Here is a 25,909-nt window from a genome sequence, read left to right as displayed (position 1 = left end):
TATGAGTAATTATTACAGCTTGCATATACTGTGGTTTTCTAGTAGAAGTGTATAAAAGTGTACTAGTCTTATTTGTGACGAATTATGTGATCCAACTGCCACAAACTCCAGAGTGATAAGGTTGACATAGTAGTTTATCAAAGTAATCAGACCAGATATTTTTTATATATTTAACTTTGACTATATTTCACCGCTTCACTTAAAGCAAAACGTTTTAAACTTCTACCACTACTACAAAAATTATTTCAAAGAGCTGAAGCATGTCACACATTTCTTCTTCATGGACAATTATCATCTAGTTCACCCCATCAGATCTGTCTGATACCCCTAATTTAATGTAATTTAATTGGCCTACTTGGGCCTACATCATGCGGATGAATACTACGTGAATGTGTTTCATCGCTGATTGGGATTACTAAAAAATATATACATAATTCTGTTTTGGGGGGGGGGGGGGTGATGGTTAAACGTAAATTTGGGGGTTTTCTGTAGCTGTGTTCTTGGCTATGATGATGTGTAATAAGATTGGATTGTTATATCCGGGGGTTGGTCGAGTGAGTCAGGAGAGGGAGTGTCTGCACTGTGATTTCTCAACAACACGAAAACGTTTGAGCCACTGTGCTTCTATCGCCTCAAAGGGAACCACAGCAGTGCTCTTCATACAACTGCTGGGAATTATGCTTGGTTTCTTGGGCAGAGGGACGCTCAAATCACCAGCGAAACATGGATATTACATATTTAATGCTTTCGATTTAGGTCAGTAGACATACCATTTACCACAATTTTCCTGCTCGACTCCGTTTATCGCGTCGTCAGTATGGAGAAGATGCTCTGCAGTCCGCATCCTGGGACAAATAAAACGAACTCTGCTTCACTGCCGTCGGACAAGGGGAATTCGGCGAGAAAGATCGGACGAGCTGGTTCTCATAGCCCCGGCTCGGCTTCACTTGGGAGCGGGGCCGGTGGAGGAGTGAGTCGGGGACGTTTATTAGGAAACAGTATGAATTTTCAGCAAGCGTGTAAGCGTCAGTTAGAAGGAGTGTTGAGCAAATACACTAACTTAATTCAAGGATGGCAGAACAGGTAAGCAGAACTTTCAATCATGAGGTTCTTACCCACTGGGCAAAAACGAGTTGAATCAACGTTGGTTCTACGTTATTATTATTATTATTATTTTTATGTGATGACATTGAGTCGAGGTGAAACTAAGGAATTTCGTTGTTTTTTTACCCAACTTCTAACCTAAATCGAATGACATGGTGGTAATTTGTCGATTTCACATTGAATTCACGTTAGTTGACAACTCATGCAAATGTAAATCAAAACTAGATGTAGAACTGACGTCTACGCCCAGTGGCGGTCTAAGGCACAGCATCTCAGTGCTAGAGGCTTCACTACAGACCCTGGTTCGATTCCAGGCCGTATCACAACCGGACGTGATTGGGAGGCCCATAGGGTGGTGCACAATTGGCCCAGCATCATCCGGGTTAGGGTTTGGCCGGGGTAGGCCATCATTGTAAATAATAATTTGTTCATAACTGACTTGCCTAGTTAAATAAAGTTTCACATTAATTTTATTTTTATTTTTTATAAATGGTGTGTTCCTTGGTGCATGCTGTTAGTTCTCTCTCTCCTTGCACTGCAAAGGTCAGTATTGTGGATTGATAATGTGTCACAACTGCTTTAAAGGCTACAGGTTGCAGCTCAGTTAGCCTACTGAAGTAGGCGGCAGGGTAGCCTAGTGGATAGAGTGTTGGACTAGTAACCGAAAGGTTGCAAGATCGAATCCCCGAGCTGACAAGGTACAAATATGTCATTCTGCCCCTGTTCCTAGGTCGTCATTGTAAATAAGAATTTGTTATTAACTGAGTTTCCTAGTTAAAGGTTGACTAAGAAGAAAAAAAGTGAGTAGAAGGAACTGCTCTTTAGATCCCAGCCATAGCTTAGAAAATGGAAACATTGTACAACTACAGAGCCTGTGCATATTGGATAACAATGATTTAGAATTTGTCGGCCTTCCCTTGTTACAGTATCTGTGCGCGTCATCTCTAATGCACAGATACTGTCTCTACAACCTAGTCTATTTATTTAACCTGGTCTCAGAGCATTTTGTATTATTCTGTATGTAAGTCTGAGACACTTCATTTTAGTATGATATGTAAGGTTGTTTACTTCCCAGGTAACACAAACGTCTGGCCTGATTCCAGCATACCAGATCTAAAACTGCTGGCTTGGGTCTGGCAGCCGGATCGAGTCCGAAATGAGTGACAGTACAGACTAGGCCCGAGTCATTTGGGCCAGATCTGGCAGCCTGAACTGAGCCAAAGCTGCCGTTTTAGGGCCAAAATCGGCCCAGCAATGGCCCAAGTCCACTCAATTCTGATCTTATTCTATCTGCAGAGTTTACGTGACTGTGTTAGCCGTAGTTGGCTAGCTAGCAAGTAAGGGATAAGAACATTGCCAGCCTGCATAGTAATCAAACAAATAGAATGAACAACAAGTCCGCTTCTCTATCAACCTAACCGATATAACTAACAACCAGGTTTAGTGAAAGGATGAAATAGTATGAATTTACTTGTCAAAATCTCAATGAAAACATGTACACTTTACCAGTAAATGTGTGCTTGTTTTCTTTGGCAACAGTGGTGTAAGTGGGATAAAAGCCTCCGCTCTACATTATATGGAACTAATAAACACTGATAGTACCAAGTTGTCCGTTATTTCCAGATGACGTATAAAGCGTAAGTGTTCATCCCTTACATGTATGTCTCTCTGGGTCTATCCGCCCTTTCCTGTCCATCTGTAGCCTTGGATGTGAAAGTGTTTCTCCTGACAGGACCTTTTGAATAACAGGGGAAAAAAGAGCAAAATAAGTAGCTACAACAATTAGTCCGATTTTGACACCACACAGAAATCCTGGGAATCACAGTCCAGACGTCAAATGGGAAGCAAATCAACACAGTAACCGCAGTTTTCAATTTCAACACTGAGTCAAACAAATCAAAAGATATATATGTGCCCGTTGTAGCGCCACCGTGTGGTCAATCTGAATGTGCTTGCATATGTTGAGTCTTGACAGGGTTTGGGCATGTGTACCAAGAGTGGTTACAATACAAATATCTGTCTGATGTGTATGCATTTGTGCCAGACCACACCGACATGAATGTTTATTGGTCAGTTGTTTGACATACTAGTCTGGAAAATATTGCTTTGAAAGACCTTGGTGCCTAGATGCCATATATCAAGTTTCATCCAGATCGGCCCTGTGGTTCCCGGAAGAGATGGCATTTTAAGTATTTAAAAAAAAATCTAAATGGCGGAAAATCCATCATGGCAGACCTTGTGGGTCCTTGGCAAATTTGTTCTTTGAGAAGAGGCACCTATGCACAAGACTCTAGGTCAGGGATGGGAAACTGGCGGCCTGTGGGATTTGGTTATGTGTAAGGGTTATGGTTTAGGGTAGGGATATCCTAAGGATCCCAGATAGCACTGACCATAAACATATAGAAGCTATGGATGCAAGGACTGGCCATCCTTTATATAAAAATTCTAGTTTTGAGGCTATACAGTGTTTGTTTTCAGTTAATCAGGCCTATGTTTGGTTCTGATGGGGAAGAACAGTTGACCTAAGCTCAACAAGCATTTATAACATATTTTCTTCAGGAAGCAATGGGTATACAGTGCCTAGTGAAAGTCTACACACCCTTGAACAGTTTTCACATTTGAGATTGACTCTTACTGTCCAGCCACACCAGCTCAGGCTCAGGGTGCCATCCTTCAGATTCCCATTTTGAGTATTTGTTGCATGGTGGTGGAAGGTGGAGACAGTCCATCAGAGGCTGAGGGTGGAGAGACAAACAAGAAAGAACACGTGTATTGTCGAGCAAATTCCTTTAAACAGGGTTCAAGTGAGAAATGGTATCAGCTGGAAATACTAATAATTCAACCAATAGAATGTTTTACATTATACTTATAGTTTAAAAAAAATAGATTTCATTTTCAATGAAAGAAGACAGCAGCTGATTGACCCATTGACTGTATAGGGTCAACCATTTTTTTGTAATAAAAAAAAAATAAGATTTTTTTTTTCAGTTAAGAACAAATACATCAGCCAAACCCAGACGGAGCTGGGGCAATTGCACCACCCTATGGGACTCCAAATCACAGCTGGTTGTGATACAGCCTGGATTCGAACCAGGGTGCCTGTAGTGATGCCTCAAGCACTGAGACGCAGTGCCTTAGAACGCCGCGCCACTTGGGAGACCAAACCATGAATAGTTTTGCAAAACAATGTATTGTTTTGATCGACCACTAGCTAGATCCAGATTATTCAAGTAGCTAACGTTACAAATAACCACTGGGACTATATAAAAAATATATATATATATATATGTGTTACTGTAATTCAGCGTTTAGCTGCCATAGTACACATGAAACGAAATAAACCATTATTATCATCATTATGAATCTTGGAGCGCTCTTTGCCATCTTCGCTTGAGACCAGTTGGGGTTGTGCGAGTTCTTTGACTCACTGGGCATAGCTAGCTTGCTAACGTTAGCTAGCTAGCAATGTTAACCGGGTGCTTTCTTGACTAGTCTTAGCTAGACTACCTATGTTTTTAAAATCACTAACTAGCTCAGTTAGCTACCTAATATCACATAGGCTAGACCCTAAACGTATTGACTTAGCTAAGATTGCTATCTATCTAACATTAACGTTAACAGAGAAACGTTAACAACTACGACCAGTCCAAACATTTAGCTAGCTCAATTTAACTATTTGGTATCTTCTCCGGCTGGCCTTGAATGTTAACCAACTGACTGACTCTCACAATGACCGCTGGAAAGTCAGGCACCGAGGCAGGCTCTAGCTGCATGGCAGACGGCTCAAACAGTAGAGGCCACCGCTGCTGGATCGTGTGTTTTTGGTTCCTTTAGAGGTAATGCTGGCTCCCTATTAAGGATACTTCAGCAAGCATTGATGTTGGCAACTGACCATACATGTATGCTGCTATTTGCTATGTTGAAAATTACAATCACAGATTTGTAAAAGGACAGGAAATAGTAGCCTAAAGTTGACTTGGTGATGTGAGGTCTCAATCTTGAATTAAACTTTGTCTATGTTCAGGTTCAGCAAAACTTTGGCATGCCACCTTGGGTTATGACAAAGAAACACTATGGCTAACTAACACAGCTGGTGATACAATTCATAATTTAAACGGTTTAGACACGCAGTTTTATTTTCTTCTGGCTTCTCAGAATGCGCAGGCCCATAGCTACTGTCACAGGTTCCATACAGAAAATAAATGTTCGATCACTCACAAATATGAGGTGTGCAAAAATAATAAATGTGACATTAAGCATATGCTTTTATCCAAAGTGACAGTGTGCATACATTTATTTTCTGTTCGTGGCCCCGGGAATCGAACCCACAATCATGACATTTTGAGCGCCAGGACTTTTTTCCATTGACTGTCATGGTCGTTATTTATGTATCTATTTTTAATAGGCTATAGACTACATTTGTAACAGTTTAATAGGTTACGGCAATAATTCAACATGCATGGTTGTAGGCTGCATCACTCCTTCAGCATCGGTTGCAGATGATCAAATGGAAGATCTAGGCCTACATTTTCAGAAAATACAATTATTCTACGCCATAGGCTACAACAACACAGTGCAATGAGGAATGTATTATTGTCTAGGCTGTAAACTGCCGTGATGTAGGCTAATTTGAATTTGAATAACCGCTCAAACGTCATTTTGTGTTTCATGCCAAAATAAAGGCCTTTTATTATTCAACCATTTGGACCAGTTATGGGTTTATTCTTGACAGGTCCAGAAAATTACATTAGGCCACTCGTATGGGGTATTTTGGCAGGATGTATCGGCGTTTACAGATAGGCCTACCATAGAAAAATAGGCTATAGCCTATGACACTGAGATGTGCTGTCTGTCGTGGATCATGTATCCCAAGTCGTCCTATAATTAACGTGGCCACCAGCATATGCCTAAAAATCAATAATGCTATTAAGACAGGATTGGCCGAATGACTGAAATGAATAGAAATAGTGGGTGGGGTTCCAAAAAAAAAACTGTAGTAAAATCAAATTCATTTATAGCATAGATTCTTTAGGGTCCTTCTCCATCTAATAGCCTATTGGGAAGAATTTTTGCTTGCAAATGACCTAGCAAATTCGAGGTGAAATTATTACATTAATTAGTTGTTTTATTCTTGCAAACCGGCCGAAAGAACCTCATGGCTCTACTTCTGAAAAAAGGTAATCAGGCCAGATATGCTGAAGTGGACTTGGCCCGAGTACCATTAGCCGGAACCCAGAGTAATATTATTCTGCCTGACTCGGGAAGAGCTCGGCCCGTATGAAGCACCCTGAGTCCGAGTCGATGCCGAGTTCCCCAAAACGGAATAGGCCCCAAACCCACCTTGTTGACTGGGTTAAGGCAAAAATGAAAGTAATATGATTGGTCGGGATGGATGGGTGGACACCCAAAGGTTGCGAGTTCGAATCTCATCAAGGACAACTTTAGCATTTTATCTAATTAGCAACTTTTCAACTACTTGCTACTTTGCAACTACTAACTACATGTTAGCTAACCCTTCCCCTAGCCTTAACCTCACTAGGGTATGTGGGATGCTAGCGTCCCACCTCGTCAACAGCCAGTGAAACTGCAGGGCGCCAAATTCAAAACAACAGAAATCCCATAATTAAAATTCCCCAAACATACAAGTATGGTCCAGGTGAAAGTTCAGACGAAAAGTCATGTTACAGTTCATGGAAACATGTCAAACGAAGTATAGAATCAGTCTTTAGGATGTTTTTATCATAAATCTTCAATAATGTTCCAACCGGAGAATTCCTTTGTCTGTAGAAATGCAATGGAGCGCAAGCTAACTCTCACGTGAACGCGCGTGGTCAGCTCATGCCACTCTGGCAGACCTCTGACTCATTCAGCTCCCATTCCCCTCCTTCACAGTAGAAGCATCAAACAAGGTTCTAAATACTGTTGACATCTAGTGGAAGCCTTAGGAAGTGCAATATCAACCCATAGACACTGTATATTCGATAGGCAATGACTTAAACCTACAAACCTCGGATTTCCCACTTCCTGGTTGGATTTTTTCTCAGGTTTTTGCCTGCCATATGAGTTCTGTTATACTCACAGACATCATTCAAACAGTTTTAGAAACTTCAGAGTGTTGTCTATCCAAATCGAATTATATGCATATTCTAGCTTTTATGGCTGAGTAGCAGGCAGTTTAATTTGGGCACGCTTTTCATCCAAAATTCCAAATGCTGCCCGCTACCCTAGTGAAGTTAACCATTTTAGCTAACCTTAACACTTTAAGCTAACTCCTAAACTTAACTCTAACCCTTAGCCTAGCTAACATTAGCGAGCTAGCTAGAATTCGTAACATATCATACATTTTGAAAATTTGCAACATGTATACAGTCATGGCCAGAAGTTTTGAGAATGACACAAATATTAATTTTCACAAAGTCTGCTGCCTCAGTTTGTATGATGGCAATTTGCATATACTCCAGAATGTTATGAAGAGTGATCAGATTTATTGCAATTAATTGCAAAGTCCCTATTTGCCATGCAAATGAACTGAATCCCCCCCCCCAAAATTCCACTGCATTTCAGCCCTGCCACAAAAGGACCAGCTGACATATCAGTGATTCTCTCGTTAACACAGGTGTGAGTGTTGACGAGGACAAGGCTGGAAATCACTCTGTCATGCTGATTGAGTTCAAATAACAGACTGGAAAATTCAAAAGGAGGGTGGTGCTTGGAATCCTTGTTTTTCCTCTGTCATCCATGGTTACCTGCAAGGAAACACATGCTATCATCATTGCTTTGCACAAAAAGGGCTTCACATGCAAGGATATTGCTGCCAGTAAGATTGCACCTAAATCAATCATTTATCGGATCATCAAGAACTTCAAGGAGAGCGGTTCAATTGTTGTGAAGAAGGCTTCAGGGCGTCCTAGAAAGTCCAGCAAGCGCCAGGACCGTCTCCTAAAGTTGATTCATCTGCGGGATCGGGGCACCACCAGTGCAGAGCTTGCTCAGGAATGGCAGCAGTGCATCTGCACGCACAGTGAGGTGAAGACTTTTGGAGGATGGCCTGGTGTCAGAAGGGCAGCAAAGAAGCCACTTCTCTCCAGGAAAAACACCAGGAACAGACTGATATTCTGCAAAAGGTACAGGGATTGGACTGCTGAGGACTGGGGTAAAGTATTTTTCTCTGATGAATCCCCTTTCCGATTGTTTGGGGCATCCGGAAAAAAGCTTGTCCGGAGAAGACAAGGTGAGCGCTACCATCAGTCCTGTGTCATGCCAACAGTAAAGCATCCTGAGACCATTCATGTGTGGGGTTGCTTCTCAGCCAAGGGAGTGGGCTCACTCACAATTGTGCCTAAGAACACAGCCATGAATAAAGAACGGTACCAACACATCCTCCGAGAGCAACTTCTCCCAACCATCCAGGAACAGGTTGGTGACGAACAATGCCCTTTCCAGCATGATGGAGCACCTTGCCATAAGGCAAAAGTGATAAATAAGTGGCTCGGGGAACAAAACATTGATATTTTGGGTCCATGGCCAGGAAACTCCCCAGACCTTAATCCCATTGAGAACTTGTGGTCAATCCTCAAGAGGCGGGTGGACAAACAAAAACCCACAAACTCCAAGCATTGATTATGCAAGAATGGGCTGCCATCAGTCAGGATGTGGCCCAGAAGTTAATTGACAGCATGCCAGGGTGAATTGCAGAGGTCTTGAAAAAGAAGGGTCAACACTGCAAATATTGACTCTTTGCATCAACTTCATGTAATTGTCAATAAAAGCCTTTGACGCCTATGAAATGCTTGTAATTATACTTCAGTATTCCATAGTAACATCTGGTCCCATGTGGCTCAGTTGGTAGAGCATGGCGCTTGCAACGCCAGGGTTGTGGGTTCAATTCCCACGGGCGGACCAGGGTTCAATTCCCACGGGGGGACCAGGATGAATATGTATGAACTTTCCAATTTGTAAGTCGCTCTGGATAAGAGCGGCTGCTAAATGAGTTAAATGTAAATCTGACAAAAATATCTAAAGATACTGAGGCAGCAGACTTTGTGAAAATAAATTTGTGTCATTCTCAAAACTTTTGGCCACGACTATACATTTAAATTCAAAACATTAGGTATTATATAATACATGTTTCTTTTATGGTAACATCATAGTAAATGGAGTGTCTTGGATTTACGTACAGAATAATATGAAATTCTCTGAGACCAGGTTGATTTTATTTCCCCTGAGCTCAGTGGCTTATTTGAAAACAACTGAACACTTGTCAGAATTGTGAAATGATGCGTGTGAAAGCTTTGACAGGGACCGATCATGAGGAAACTGCATGTATGGCAGGTTGTTTTGTATGGGCTCGTCAAACTGAGTGTATTTCTTTTGGACAGAGAACTTGAGGACAGAGAGAGTTTATGGTAAAGTACCTAGTTGGCCACTTGAATACACTTCTTGATACAAATAGAAAAACTGAAGATATTCTGTTGAATAGCATGTTAGCTATAGGTGCCTTTTTTAAACAGGAACAGTTGAGGCATACATCAAATTCACACAAAAAAAAGACAAATGGACAGTTTTTTTTTCTGTGGGAGTTTACACACTCAGGAAAAACCTGGTAGTATTGGTGAAACGTCATTGTATCTATAGGGCTGCAGAGATGAGCTAAAGGACAGCAGCTAGAGCATATATCCGCTCTACTGTAGACCCCTTTCTGTGTTTGCAAACATTGCCGCAATAGGACGATGTGCGCAAGTTGGTGGCAAAACGATAGAGAGTTCTAATAGAACCCCAGCAAAAAAGCCTCTTTATTTTTGTTGCTTATAAGTGCATTTCACACTACCTTTCGGATTATAGTTGGATTTTAAGGCTCATATGAATGTCCTGCTTTATGTTTGTCATCACAAATCAACTGCATTATACTTAAAAAACAAATGGCTCTTTGGCTAGCTTTTTCTACAGCCTATATCAATGAGTGTTAGCATTCTAGCTACAACTGCTACATTCAAAATAGATATTTTGCAAAGATCCCAACCAAATAAACTCAGCAAAAGAAAATAAATGTCCCTTTTTCAGGACCCTGTCATTTAAAGATAATTCGTAAAAATCCAAATAACTTCACAGATCTTCATTTTAAAGGGTTTATACACTGTTTTCCATGCTTGTTCAATGAACCATAAACAATTAATGAACATGCACTTGTGGAACGGTCGTTAAGACACTAACAGCTTACAGACGGTAGGCAATTAAGGTCACAGTTATGAAAACTTAGGACACTAAAGAGGCCTTTCTACTGACTGAAAAACACCAAAAGAAAGATGCCCAGGGTGCCTGCTCATCTGCGTGAATGTGCCTTAGGCATGCTGCAAGGAGGCATGAGGACTGCAAATGTGGCCAGGGCAATAAATTGCAATGTCCATACTGTGAGACGCCTAATACAGCGCTACGGGGAGACAGGACGGACAGCTACGGGGAGACCACGTGTAGCAACACCTGCACTTGGCTCATCGCTCCCTCAGTCGCCAGTTGAACAGTGTTTCCTCCGACACATTGGTGCGGCTGGCTTCCGGCGGGTCATGTTTCGGAGGACGCATGACTCCACCATTGCCTCTCCCGAGCCCGTTGGGAGTGATGTCCGAGAAAACATGGAAACAAGACCGCTAAGCTACACTGAGCACCGGCTGAAGTTAATATATGAAATTGCATCCCAAATCTCAAATTCACATTTTTTTGTCATTCAGCAGACGCTCTTATCCAGAGCGACTTACAGTAGTAGTAGTACTTTTATACTTGTTGTACTGGTACCCCATGAGAATTGCACTCCTCAACCCTGGAGTTGCAAGCGCCAAACTCTACCAACAGAGCCACACAGGACCGTTCACTGGATCATCTTGTTTACTTCTGTCAAAGTAAAATAATGCTGGCCTATTGAAACTACCTGAATCAGCGCAGTAGTGTGCCTACCTGGCTGCTACTTGTAAATAATGAGAGCGACCAAGTTGAAAGCTTTTCCTGGGGCTCCTGTACTATTATGTTCCGGTGTGTGCCACTTTTCAGCTAGTATAGCCCACTTATTCTTGACATTTGATGTGTCAATGGACCAAGTAAAGTACATGTACATGTAACACTGTCTATAAGCTGGAAAAGCCAGCAGTATATTTTCCCTTCACCACAGATCTCATGGCCTTAAATTGCAGTTCTAAGGCGATTGGACATAGTTTGTGTGACATTTGGATTCACGTACACGACTTCCAGACGTACTTTCAGTCGAGACGGATTTTCATCTAGAAGGCCAGGGATGGCACATTTTCACAAATTTGGGAAGCTGAAAAATGAATGTCAAAAAGTTTTCCAGACAGAAAATGACCTTTTGACATGTTTTCCACCAGCAAGTCGTATTATGTCATGCACAACAGATGTGATGGTTTGGAAAAGCCTCCCATGCCTAAGTGTTCAAAAATGCCAAGGAATGGACAAGAGGCAAGTCTGTCAGTGGGAGACTGTGTTGGTATAATTACTAGGTCTGCCACTCACATCCCTGTGTCTAAGAGCATAAACATTGTAGGCTATGTACAGTATGTACCTGGCTATGCTGTGTTCTTGTGAGCATCTCTGAGCCAAGTTGGCACTGTGTTTGGGTGATCATGTCAATTGCTATATTGTAGGTGTGTGAATGTGCGCGTGTATTGTACTGTCTCTCTAGGTCCTCCAGTTGTGCACCACACCATCACCCTGAGGGGCTGCATGTGCTTTAGGATGAATGGGTTGCCCCTCTGTTACAGCTCCCCCGTCTATAAGGTCCCAATGCTTCCGAGTGCAGCTTTCAGAGAAACTGGGCTGTTCTACACACAGACACTGTGGAAATAACCTTCCAATACACATGCGCCTTAATTACCTGCACGATTAATGTGTGTACAGTATCACACAAGGCCTCTGGGTCAAACCTAATGCCTTCTGATGCAAAGACTCCGGGAGGTACCGTTGCCAATGTCCGAGCCAGCCAAGACGTTCCTGATACTGCCATTGGGTCCAATCGGGAAGCTGGATGGTTGCCATCGGGGGTGCCATCTAGTAAAGGTGCAGTTATCAAATGTATACTGTGGGCTGGAAGCTAAACGGTTGAGTCTGACTTAAGTACGCTCTTTGTAATGTGCGGCAAGCCAAGCTTTTTCAGGGTTACTGTGGTAACTGTTTTCTTCTTTGAACTAGAACGAGTCGTCAGTGTGCCGAAGCTCACGGCTGGTCTCCATGGGGATGGTACAGAGCTGAGGAGAAATCATTTAAAGACAACTGGATGAACAAATGTTGTCCATTGCATAAGATGCTGCACTTTTACATTTAACTCTGTTTTCATATGCTTCACATTCCTATTTCAAATACAGTGCATTCGGAAAGTATTCAGACCCACATTTTGTTACGTTACAGCCTTATTCTAAAATTGATTAAATTGTTTCCCCCCCCCTATCAATCTACACACAATAGCCCATAATGACAAAGAAAAAACAGGTATTTAGAAATGTTTGAAAATGTATATCACATTTACATAAGTATTCAGACCCTTTACTCAGTACTTTGTTGAAGCACCAGTGATTACGGCCTTTACGTTTTTGGGGGGTATGATGCTACAAGCTTGGTACACCTGTATTTGGGGAGTTTCTCTGAAGATCCTCTCAAGCTCTGTCAGGTTGGATGGGGAGTGCTGCTGTACAGCTATTTTCAGGTCTCCAGAGATGTTCGTTCAGGTTCAAGTCCGGCCTCTGGCTGGGCCACTCAAGGACATTCAGAGACTTGTCCCAAAGCCACTCCTGCATTTTCTTGTCTGTGTGCTTAGGGTTGCTGTGCTGTTGGAAGGTGAACCTTTGTGCTCTAGAGCAGGTTTTCATCAAGGATCTCTCTGTACTTTGCTCTGTTCATCTTGGTTAGCAGATGTTAATGCAAGTGTAGCGAAATGCTTGTGCTTCTAGTTCCGACAGTGCAGTAAAATCTAACAAGTAATCTAACAATTCCACAACAACTACCTAATACACACAAATCTAAAGGGGTGAATGAGAATATGTACATATAAATATATGGATGAGCGATGGCCGAGCGCCATAGGCAAGATGCAATAGATGGTATAAAATACAGTATATACATATGAATAATGTAAGATATGTAAAGGGGCATTGTTTAAAGTGACTTAGTGATCCATTTATTAAAGTGGCCAGTGATTGGGTCTCAATGTGGCAGCAGCCTCTCTTGAGTTAGTGATTGCTGTTTAGCAGTCTGATGGCCTTGAGATAGAAGCTGTTTTTCAGTCTCTCGGTCACAGCTTTGATAAACCTGTACTGACCTCGTCTTCTGGATGATAGCGGGGTGAACAGGCAGTGGCTCGGGTGGTTGTTGTCCTTGACGATCTTTTTGGCCTTCCTGTGACATCGGGTGCTGTAGGTGTCATGTAGGGCAGGTAGTTTGCCCCTGGTGATGCGCTGTGCAGACCGCACCACCCACTGGAGAGCCTTGCGGTTGAGGGCGGTACAGTTGCCGTACAGGATGCTCTCGATTGTGCATCTGTAAAAGTTGGTCCGGATTTTGGGTGACAAGCCACATTTCTTCAGCCTCCTGAGGTTGAAGAGGTGCTGTTGCTGCTCCTTCACCGCACTGTCTGTGTGGGTGGACCATTTCAGTTTGTCATTGATGTGTACGCAGAGGAACTTAACTTTCCACCTTCTCCACTACTGCACTGTGGATGGGGGGGTAAACCCTCTGCTGCTTCCTGAAGTCCACGATCATCTCTTTTTGTTTTGTTGACGTTGAGTGAGAGGTTGTTTTCCTGACATCACACGCCGAGTGCCCTCACCTCCTCCCTGTAGGCTTTCTCGTTGTTGTTGGTAATCAAGCCCACTACTGTTGTGTCGTCTGCAAACTTGATGATTGAGTTGGAGGCGTACATGGCCACGCAGTTGGCCAGGTGATGAGCGGTGCCAGGTTTCCTCCAGATGTGACTTTATGCATTCAGGGGAAATAGTTCAATCTTGGTTTCATCAGACCAGAGAATATTTTTTCTCATTGTCTAAGAGTCCTTTTAGGTGCCTTTTGGCAAAATCCAAGCAGGCTGTCATGTGCCTTTTACTGAGGAGTGGCTTCTGTCTGTCCACTCTACCATAAAGGCCTGATTTGGTGGAGTGCTGCAGAGATGGTTGTTCTTCTGGAAGGTTCTCCCATTTCCACAGAGGAGCTCTTTCAGGGAGCTCTTTCAGAATGACCATCGGGTTCTTGGTCACCTCCCTGACCAAGGCCCTTCTCCCCCGATTGCTCAGTTTGGCCGGGCAGCGAACTCTAGGAGGAGTCTTGGTGTTTCCAAACTACTTCCATTTAAGAATGATGGAGGCCACTGTGTTCTTGGGGACCTTTGATGCTGCAGAAATGTTTTGGTATTGTGTGTAGATTGAGGATGTTTATTTAACTGAGTGCACTGATGTTGGGCGATTAGGCCTGGCTCACAGTCGGCGTTCCAATTCATCCCAAAAATGTTCAATGGGGTTGAGGTCAGGGCTCTGTGCAGGCCAGTCAAGTTCTTCCACACCAATCTCGACAAACCATTTCTCTATGGACCTCGCTTTGTGCACCGGGGCATTGTCATGCTGAAACAGGAAAGTGCCTTCCCCTACCCAAAGTGTTGCCACAAAATTGGAAGCACAGAATCGTTTAGAATGTAATTGTATGCTCTAGCGTTAAGATTTCCGTTCCCTGGATCTAAGCGGCTGAGTCAAAACCATGAAAAACATCACCTGACCATTATTACTTTACAGTTGGCACTATGCATTGGGGAAGTAGCATTTTCCAGGCATCCACCGAACCCAGATTCGTCTATCAGTTTGCCAGATGGGGAAGCATGATTCATCACAGCAGAGTACAATGGTGGCAAGCTTTACACCACTCCAGCCGACGCTTGGCATTGCGCATGGTGGTCTTAGGCTTGTGTGCGGCTGCTCGGCCATGAAAACCCATTTCAGGAAGCTCCCGACGAACGGTTCTTGTGGTGACGTTGCTTCCAAAGGCAGTTTGGAACTCGGTAGTGAGTGTTGCAACCGAGGACAGACGATTTTTACCCGCTTCAGCACTCGGCGGTCCCGTTCTGTGAGCTTGTGTGGCCTACTACCTTGCAGCTGAGCCGTTGTTGCTCCTATATGTTTCCACTTCACAATAACAGCACTTACAGATGACCCCCCGGTATAGTAGTGCAGAAACTTTACAAACAGACTTTTTGGAAAGATGGCTTCCTATTCTACTGCCAATGTTTGTCTATGGAGATGGCTGTGTGCTCGATTTTATACACCTGTCAGCAATGGGTATTGCTGAAATAACCGCATCCATTAATTTGAAGGGGTGTCCACATATCTTTGTATATACAATACAGTACCAGTCAAAAGTTTGGACACACACTCATTCAAGGGTTTTTCTTTATTTTTACTATTTTCTACATTGTAGAATGATGGTGAAGACATCAAAACTATGGAATCACACATATGCAATCATGTAGTAACCAAAAAATAGTATTTTAGATTCTTCAAAGTAGCCACCCTTTGCCTTGATGACAGCTTTGCACACTCTTGGCATTCTCTCAACCAGGTTCATGGGGTATTCACCTGGAATGCATTTCAATTAACAGATGTGCCTAGTGGAAATTCATTCCTTCTTAATGCGTTTGAGCCAATCAGTTGTGTTGTGACAATGTAGGGGTGGTATAGAGAAGATAGCCCTATTCGGTAAAAGACCAAGTCCATATTATGGCAAGAACAGCTCAAATAAGGAAAGAGAAACGACAGTCCATTACTTTGAATGACCTTCATGTCTTAATGTGGAAAATGTTAAGTTTGAAAGTTTCTTCAAGTGCAGTCACAAAAACCATCACGCGCTATGATGAAACTGGCTCTCATGGTGACCGCCACAGGAAAGGAAGAGTTACTTCTGCTGCAGAGGATAAGTTCATTAAAGTTACCAGCCTCAGAAATTGTAGCCCAATGAAATACTTCAGAGTTCAAGTAACAGACACATCTCAACATCAACTGTTAGAGGAGACTGCGTGTATCAGGCCTTCCTGGTCGAATTGCTGCAAAGAAACCACTACTTAAGGACACTAATAAGCAGAAGAGACTTGCTTGGGCCAAGAAACACGAGCAATGGACATTAGACCGGTGGAAATCTGTTCTGTACTTTGGTCTGAGGAGTCCAAGTTTGAGATTTTTTGTTTCAACCGCCATGTCTTTGAGATGCGGAGTAGTTGAACGGATGATCTCTGCATGTGTGGTTCCCACCGTGAAGCATGGAGGAGGAGGTTAGATGGTGCTTTGCTTGTGACACTGTCACTGATTTTATTTAGAATTCAAGGCACACTTAACCAGCATGGCTACCGTGGAATTCTGCAGCGATATTCCAGTCCCACTAAGTGCAAACCAGATGGGATATATTTTTTCCCCCCAACAGGACAATGACCCAACACACCTCCAGGCTGTGTAAGGGCTATTTGACCAAGAAGGAGAGTGATGGAGTGTTGCATCAGATGACCTGTCCTCCACAATCCCCCGGCAAAAACCCAATTGAGATGGTTTGGGATGAGTTGGACCCCAGAGTGAAGGAAAAGCAGCCAACAAGTGCTCGGCATATGTGGAACTCCTTCAAGACTGTTGGAAAAGCATTCCTCATGAAGCTGATTGAGAGAATGCCAAGAGTATGAAAAGCTGTTAAGGCAAAGGATGGCTACTTTGAGGAATCTGAAATATAAAATATAATTTGAATTTTATTGATAAATATAGTTTTTTTTACTACATTATTCTACAATGTAAAAATAAAGAAAAACCCTTGACTGAGTAGGTGTCAACTTTTTTGACTAGTACTGTATTAGGGGAAATAAAGATGGTAAGATGGTATTATTTGTCTATTTTGCCCAAATATATGAAGATGAGATGTAAGCTCCACTGGGTATTTGGCATCCTTGTAAATATCACTGTAATAAAAGGTATAAAGCTGCTATCAGTTACGTTAGGCTATACAGTCTGCCAGCTGTTTGTGTTAGTCTCCCCTCATGTTGTCCATACCCCGATATCCCCATCCATCCGTTTCCTCATGCTGTTTGCGTATTCATGCAAGAGCTCTGGAGGAGACCCAGAATGTGCTGATATGCATTCCCCTTTAGCAAAGTCAATGTTACTACCGTTAGGAAATGCTTGGCTGTCTGTGTATGTGAAAGAATGGGCTACAGTAAGCACTTTTGAGTGTATTATCATGGTGGAGAATAATTTGTTTAATTCCAGTAGTATTCCCTATTGAAATGCCATTTTGGCAGTGCTGGGTGTAGTACCACTGCTCACCACTATGATTGCACAATACCCGACGACTCAAACGGATTTTTTTCACCCCCCCACTGCTCTAGGTTTGCTACGCACTTCAGTGGGAGACTGCTATCGTTGAAGTTGTCTGTGGTGAAATCAAAATTAGTGGTGTTGTGCAAAACAGTCATGCGATTGGATCATCTCTAACTAATCAGAGTATCGCTGCTTTGAATTACCCACGTATGTTCTGGCTCTGGGCCAACCCATCAGGTTCTGGGACCAATCAGAATGGTTAGAAAGTGTTTCGTTCTAGATATCATTGAGGCGGTACTCGGATCCAGACTCATTGCGGCGGAACAAAACTAACGTCCATGGGCCGAGTGTTTGGCCGAAGCAAGGAGTTTGCGTAGCCAGGCAAGATTGCACCCACCTCGACTTTGGTGTTCTGCTTCTTCCGTCCCCATAGAGTGGTGCTATGACTGATAGTCTTGAGTTGGAACTGTTGGACATCAGGCCCTCAGGAGAATGGAGCTCAATTGAAAATATCTGTTTCATTGGGTCATCAATCATTGTTCAACATAGGTCTTTTAGCAGTTCCGTCCAGTGTGGGTACCTTGTGCCTCCTGGTAATTGGTGTCCGCAGTAGGATGTCCCTTTGGGCTATTGGAGTTGGACCAGGAGTCGTGTGAGAGTGATGTCTCGGAAGTATGAGGATTCTTTCCCATGCTTTGTTACAATTCCTAGTGTGCTGCTTAGCCTTGACTTTTATTTCACCTGGGGACAGTGTGCTGCAGTGTTGTCATGGTATTGTACTAAAACAACTGGCTGTTTTAGTAAGGAGTAAGGTTACACCATCCATCACTTTTAACACGACTACCATTGTTTTCCACTGACAGGGCCAGGACTATATAATCTGGGGTCAATTATAAATCCTGCTCTTTGCTGACTGTGTCAGGGTGGAAAAAGTGACCCGAGCACAAAGATCCCCGTTGCATACATGAATCACATTCTCTTGTGATGGAGCGGGAGATCGTGGGTGTGGGATCAATTTCCAGATGGCACGACACTTTATGGAAATCCTGAGGATTAATGGGATACTGGCTAATGTGAAGAACCCGGCTAACCCGATGCACTGCATACGTTCAAGTTAAGGTAATGCATATTTGTGGACTGTTAAGGTGTCGTAAAGTTGACAATTTTATCACCAGCTTAAGTCAGAACAACATTCCCTTTTTGGGAAGCTGCATGCAATGGGCACACGAAATGTAATTGAACACCAGAGATTTAGTTAAAGCGGTCTTGAGTGTTAATGCAAAGGGACCGGTGAAATATGACCATTATCGCGGATACATCTTCTGCTGCAAGATACAAATTGCCCTAATGAAACAACGTATGAATAGATTAAAATAGGCTGGTATGCTAAATGAGCCTCTGGAACAAAGCAACAAGCTCCAAGGCCAGATGATGCTAGCTTGGAATCCAGTCAAATGAATTACATTTGCCAAAATGAGAGCGCTAATTACTCGTGCCTATACAGAAATACATTAAATCATTCAAAATACTACACCAGAGAGCATGATTTGGCCACAGAGGATCATTAACTTAAAAAAAATGAGCTGTGTGTTAAGTGTTTGATTTTAAGCGTGCAGTTAGGGAAATGCGAATGGCAAATAGCTTACCAATAAGATGTTTAAAATCTTGTGGCACTTTGGGGTGGACCCACCTGTCTCGATCAATTTAAAAAATGGACAAGATGGCGGTGAACACATTGTTGGATTGCTTCATTTGAGCAAAAATGTATTTATTTTAATAAGAGTTTTTTAAACATTTTTTATTCAAACAAACCAACTGGACAGAGACATTTTAGAACATACATGTTTGACCTGAAATCAAGAACGAATATAGTATCGGCAAGTTAATGTTGGCCAAATTCTCTGTCCTACGCCAAACATAGCCAGCAGATCTGACCCTCTTGCTTACAGCTGCAATAGGGTTGGACAGCATTCCTATGTAGATTAAGACCCCACAGAGCCTGTGCGAGATGAGGCTTGGAAAACATACCTCAATCCAGGAGTTGAGAAATGCGTAGTACTCAATTGTCCAATTATCCCAACTGTTAGACCTAGTGCAGCTGTAAGCAAGCGGGTCGGATCTGTTGGCTATGCCAAACAGTACCTATCCTGTAACGGCTAATGGAGCATGACATTAGCCAGTTAATCTGCTAGCTAAATTACTGCTAGACAAAGCTAACAGCATGTCTTCTTCAAGTAAGGTTAGCCTATCAAAAATGAACAATTACCCCTCCAACACAAATATAGAAGTACAGTAGGCCTACCTTACAACAAACCATGTTTCATTTGTAGAAATATCATGCAAATCATTAGGCTACATGTGGTATAGGAAAATTGTGATTGAAAATGTGGGTATAATTCACCGGGAAGTTAAAATGAGCTGTTTGATATGGAAGCCCATTCCCGCCACCCAAGAATAAAAAGTATTCCGAACCGTTGACTTTTTCCACGTTTTGTTACGTTACAGCCTTATTCTAAAATGTATTTAAATTAAAGTTTTTCCTCGTCAATCTACACACAATACCCCATAATGACAAAGCGAAAACAGGTTTTTAGAAATGTTGGCCAATTTATTAACAATAAACAGAACTACCTTCTTTACATAAGTATTCAGACCCTTTGCTATGAGACTCGAAATTGAGCTCAGATGCATCCTGTTTCCATTGATCATCCTTGATGTTTCTACAACTTGGAGTCTAGCTGTGGTGAATTCAATTGATTGGACATGATTTGGAAAGGCACACACCTCTCTATATAAGGTCCCACAGTTGACAGTGCATGTCAGAGCAAAAACCAAGCCATGAGGTTGAAGGAATTCTCCGTAGAGCGTCGGGACGACAGGATTGTGTCGAGGCACAGATCTGGGGAAGGGTACCAAAATGTTTTTTGCAGCATTGAAGGTCCCCAAGAACACCGTGGCCTCCATCATTGTTAAATGGAATACGTTTGGAACCACCAAGACTCTTCCTAGAACTGGTCGGCCGGCCAAACTGAGCAATCAAATGAGAAGGGCCTTAATGGTCACTCTGACAGAGCTCTAGAGTTCCTCTGTGGAAATGGGAGAACGTTCCAGAAGGACAACCATCTCTGCAGCACGCAACCAATCAGGCCTTTATGGTAGAGTGGCCAGACGGAAGCCACTCCTCAGTAAAAGGCACATGACCGTCCTCTTGGAGTTTGCCAAAAGGCACCTAAAGACTCTCAGACCATGAGAAACAAGATTCTCTGGTCTGATGAAACCAAGATTGAACTATTTGGCCAAGCGTCACATCTGGAGGAAACCTGGCACCATCCCTACGGGGAAGCATGGTGGTGGCAGCATCATGCTGTGAGGACGTTTTTCAGCAGCAGGGATTGGGAGACTAGTCAGGATCGAGGGAAAGATGAATCGAGCATAGTACTGAGATCCTTGCCGAAAATCTGCTCCAGAGCGCTCAGGACCTCAGACTGGTGACGTTTCATCTTCCAACAGGACAACGACCCTAAGCACACAGCCGAAGCAGGAGTGGCTTCGGAACAAGTCTCTGAATGTCCTTGAGTGGCCCAGCCAGAGCCTGGACTTGAACCTGATCAGACATCTCTGGAGAGACCTGAAAATAGCTGTGCAGTGACTCTTCCATCCAACCTGACAGAACTTGAGAGGATCTGCAAAGAAGAATGGGAGAAACTCCCCAAATACAGGTGTGCCAAGCTTGTAGTGTTACACCCAAGAACACTCAAGGCTGTAATCGCTGCCAAAGGTCCTTCAACAAAGTACTAAAGGGTCTGAATACTTATGTAAATGTGATATTTTAGGTTATTTAAAAATCTGTTTTTGCTTTGTCATTATGGGGTTGTGTGTGTGTGTAGATTTGAGGGGTAAAAAAACTATTTAATACATTTAGAACAAGGCTGTAACACAACAAAATGTGAAAAGTCAAAGGGTCTATTTTCCGAATCCACTGTATATCATGCATAGGTTATGTTTCTTCATTTGTAGCATTGTGTGGCAATTTCTATCAATCCACATTGTAGAAATCAGCACAGCAGGGCTGCCGGTAAATGTGTGGCGAGTTGACATTTGCCCCAGCACTTTTGAGTTGGTTTGATAAAAATAGACACGACAGCATTAAGATGGACAAAGTACTGCTGTTTAGACTGATTCGCCTCATTTGTTTGACAGGACTTTGTTTTCGTCCTCCCTAGGGCCAAAAGTTTATTTATGACCTGATTTAGAAAAATGCTGGTCCCATCGTAGTCCATTTTTTTTACAGTTGATTTATTACTATGTCATCCCCTACAACTAGGGTCTGAAGTTTACCCGGTCAGGTTAGCCTACCGGATCAGGAAAAACTCTGGGCCCCAGGAAAACAATTCCCCCCCACCACCACCACTCTGGGACCTGTGGTGCCACCTCTGAAATCACCACACGTTACAAATGAAAAAACCTGATGATCTACTATCTAAAAATGGATTTACATATCTTGTTGTTTTTTAAATACTGTCGTATCAACATTTTAAAAAACTGTGCCCGGGAACGGGCTTCAATAGTTTTATGTGGCTCATTACAGCCAGCAGCTACTGCGACAATTTCAGAATGTAACAGGCTGCAATTTCAGTTAAAACTGAATAAAGCAAGCCTCAAGTATAAGGAAAATGTCTATACATTTATACTGTAGGAGTTTTGAGCTCAACAAGAACATTCAGTTTACACTTCCCTGCTCAAGGGGGGAATTGTCGGGTGAGTAACTTGCAAAGTAAAAATTTTGCAAGTTTAGACAATGGTAATGTCTCTCGAGAATCTCTCCAGTGTCTATCGTCAACGTGAAAACGGTCCATGATGATGCTTTCTGTTCTGGTTATAGCAGTGTGGAGATTTGTGTCTGTGGGTGTTGACCTGTAAGTGCTCGCTCGGCTTGTTCCAAAGCCTGGTCAATAGAGGTGCTTCTCTAATCGCACTTTGGAAAGAGACGATTGATCGGCAGTAAGGGAATCTCCAGGTAATTACACTTCACGGTCTAGATGGCCATACAATGAAAGGCCAACCAAACAGGGTAACACACTGTCTATGTCATGAATGCTTTGTTGTGACAAGTCAGCCTAATAGGTGACAAACTGGTACTGTCCCATAGCCAGGACTGGAGTGGGTGTGTCCTTTACTTGCTCTGTGTATGTCATGTTGCAGGCTCTAACTGAAATTAAATTAGGCATAAGCTTGGGGCCATTCAATAATCAAAGGTAACAAACCTGTCTGATTCCATTTTAATTTTCACTCGGCAAGCTGTGAGCTCCAGCCTCTCCACTCAAGGTACCTATACACTCTAATGCCTTCTTGGGTAATTTGGGATAGCTAGTGGGTAGGTGTTGTCACTTCTTAATGCGCTCAGTAGTATGGCTCAGTAATGTGGCTGAAACGTCTATAATGAAGAGCCCCTGTGAAATATCTCTTTTTGCCTGAAACTCGAGAGGAATTTGAGTGGTGGAAATGCATGGAACGACAGTGTGTTTCAGAAATCATCAGACTATTTTAACCAAAAGCATTTTATGAAGACATTTATTTAATACAATGTTATGGGAAATGGAAATGAGAGGGTTACTTACACTGTGTTGGGAAGGGATCACAGCAGTGATTTGAATGAGGGTATGAGGCATGAGTTGAAGTGTTCAGAGGCTTGACTTCAGTGCTGGACAGGATTTGACTGGGTAGATGATAAACAATAACACAACACAGACAAAAGAGCTAAGAATGATTTAGTCCGAGTGAGGAGTAGAATCATGGATGTGTATTCATGTGTATGTGATTGACTCTACATATAGTGATGAGAGAAAATTGATAGGGGTACACACAGTGCTTGGAGAGGAAACATTCAATGTGCCAGTGGATGAGCGGGCACATGAGACGTGGCTTCGGTTCCTGTCAGGAGAGAGTTGACAACGGTAGTGGAGTGGTCATCATCTCTTAATCAGGGCACTTAGCTGTAAATACAAATAGCAGATACATCCCATTACAGCTGCGCCATTGTAGGTTTGAACAACCAGTTCCTCTATGAACTTAAACTCTGAAGTCTCAAAATTCACAGTCAGAGACTGCGCATCTCGCCCACTTGACACATCAAAGTAGTCAAAGAAACGTTCCTGAATAAAGCCCTGATCATCCACATACCTGACGATAACTGACAACCGCAAGCAGACTGGTGGCACCATTAGGTCTCAGAGTGGTGGGGCAATTTCTACCCCCTGGGGCCCAGAGTTTTCCCTTATCTATTAACCTAACCAGGAAAACTCTGGACCCTAAGTGATTAATCAGTTGTAAAAAGGTTTTATAAGGGCTATGATGGGAACAGTTTTTCCTAATCAGGTCACATGGTTAAAAAAAAAAACCTCCTGGCTCTGGGGGGGATGAAAACCCTGTCAAACTGCAGCAACCTTATATTTATTCATATTAATTATATTTAGACTAGATTAGGAGGGGGATTTCCTCTACCCAGACACATAGACAACAACTGATAGACAATATAACTCACAGTGCTGAGCTTGCTTTATGCATGTTTGCATCGTGCACGCCTATTCAACTGTAGGCTTTATTAAAAATGAACTCATCTGTCATCACTATGTTGTCAAAAAGAAAGGAGGACCAAGGCACTCTTCATATAATTAATGTTGTATTGATTATTTCCAGTGAATCATTTTGGGTTGAAAAACGTATAGGCAGCCTAGCCAGCCCAATTTTGAATATAAAACGAATTTCATCACATTCACATTTTTCTCCTGACATACAAATAGTCCAGAAAAATGCTTGTTTTTTTTCTTAGTTTCTCATAGTGTTGCACAGTTTGAATACACAGGCCTTCGCCATGATCGATGCAGCTTTTTCCCAGAAGGTTGAATCTGATGTGGACATTAATATGCTCCCTGCTTTTGTTTTGCTGTTTTAGCTGAAGGATCGATGTTCTTCAGGTCACTGTAACGTAAACTCGTACATCGCCTTGGTCCGTACAATTACCCTTATTTTAGCGCCCCAAAAACGTAATACTTCCAGATCAACTGTAATGTCAATACCATTGTAAAGCACAATTTCTCCCCTTTCCAACATTATCAATTACATGACCTAAACGCTGCCCGTTTCTGCATAATTCAAGCAGGCAATGGTTCTTAATGAAAATGGCGGGTGGGGAAGAGAAACTATTGTGAGAAGGAGAGATTTTGTGTGGGAAAACAATACCTTAAAAAAAAATCTGTTCCCCTCTTTCCCTTCTCTTTTCTCTTTCACTATGCCTCCCTTTTCTCTAACCCTCTCCTGCAGGTACTTTGTGTTGGATCCAGAGCTGGGACAACTGCAGTACTTTGTACATGAACAGGGCAAGAGCCAGAAGCCCAGGGGCTCCCTGCCTCTGATCGGTGCATCGGTTGTCCAGAGTGATGAGGCACCACACATGTTTATCGTCAACTCATTCAATGGCGAGCTTTACAAGCTCAGAGGTACGCAGACACTTATTGCCAATCATTCAGCTTCCACAAATTCAACTGTTGTAATATTAACTATTTATTTTACATGCTGCCTAGTCAGAGATTGGGCATACAAAGGAGATTGCATGGGGACATTGGGATGATTGCATTGCTTTATGGGTGTTTTGCAGTTACATCATCGAGTGATACCACTTGAGCAGCTTAAATTGTGCAACTGCCCGAAAAACATCCCTTTGTTTGGGAGAAGCACATAATGAAATTGAACCTATAACGTTGTAACTTAGCTTCATAAACATTTCATGAGTTGCATTACCAACTTTCATTTCGTAGTTTGTCAGAAGTAGGACTGGGACGATACCAGTACCGCAATGTTTTTTTTCCATGTCAAAAATGAAAACACGAAGCAGACCAAGTTCTTTGGTCTTTTAAAAACCTGCTGTATATAAAATATTGTGTGCTATAGCTTGAAAAAACCCCAAAATGACTCTAGATGACAAAATAATGTTTGTTTCCAACCTTAGGGCTGTTTTCCTGAAGAAGTTAAAACCGCTTTGTGTTTTTTTTCCCTTGCCACGATACTAACGAGTATCGCGGTTCTGGCATCGTCCCGGCTCTAGTCCGATGCTTGTATCCACTGATTCAGCGAGAGTCTACCTGTCGCTCTGCTTTAGTCTCTGGAATGTCCCCATACATTCCCCAAGGGAGCTATCAGAATAACTTGCCCTAGATCTGTGGATGATGTAGTGATCCATCTGTTGAGCTCAGAGCAAGTGATAGTCCCACAGAGAATAAGTCATTGTAGTAAATCAATGCAGGAGTACAGGGATCCACTGTCTACAATGCAGATAAGGAATTAGATACCGCTTAAATGAAAGAAGGTTAAATGACAATCCTTATCAAAGAAGCTAGTTGGGTGCATGTTCTATTGCTTGGAAGGTCTAAACACGATACTTAGTGGCTTACAAATCATTCTTTTCATTGGGATGGGGGCAT

At 42.6% G+C, this 25,909-nt stretch overlaps 1 protein-coding gene across 1 annotated transcript in view; it reads left to right on the top strand.

Moving 5' to 3' along the window:
* Nucleotides 1–533: 533 nt before the first annotated feature.
* LOC129819552 (oxysterol-binding protein-related protein 10-like) overlaps nt 534–25,909 on the top strand; it is a 121,269-nt gene continuing 95,893 nt past the window's right edge. Inside the window, exons 1-2 of the mRNA XM_055875903.1 lie at nt 534–1,083; nt 24,753–24,928. Of these exons, the coding sequence (XP_055731878.1) occupies nt 818–1,083; nt 24,753–24,928 (442 nt within the window). The 5' untranslated portion in view covers nt 534–817. The remainder of the gene's footprint in view (nt 1,084–24,752; nt 24,929–25,909) is intronic.

The sequence above is a fragment of the Salvelinus fontinalis genome, chromosome 22, assembly GCF_029448725.1.
Source record: "Salvelinus fontinalis isolate EN_2023a chromosome 22, ASM2944872v1, whole genome shotgun sequence".
In the NCBI taxonomy this organism is placed as follows: domain Eukaryota; kingdom Metazoa; phylum Chordata; class Actinopteri; order Salmoniformes; family Salmonidae; genus Salvelinus; species Salvelinus fontinalis.
This window is presented reverse-complemented; position numbering and strand designations above follow the sequence as displayed.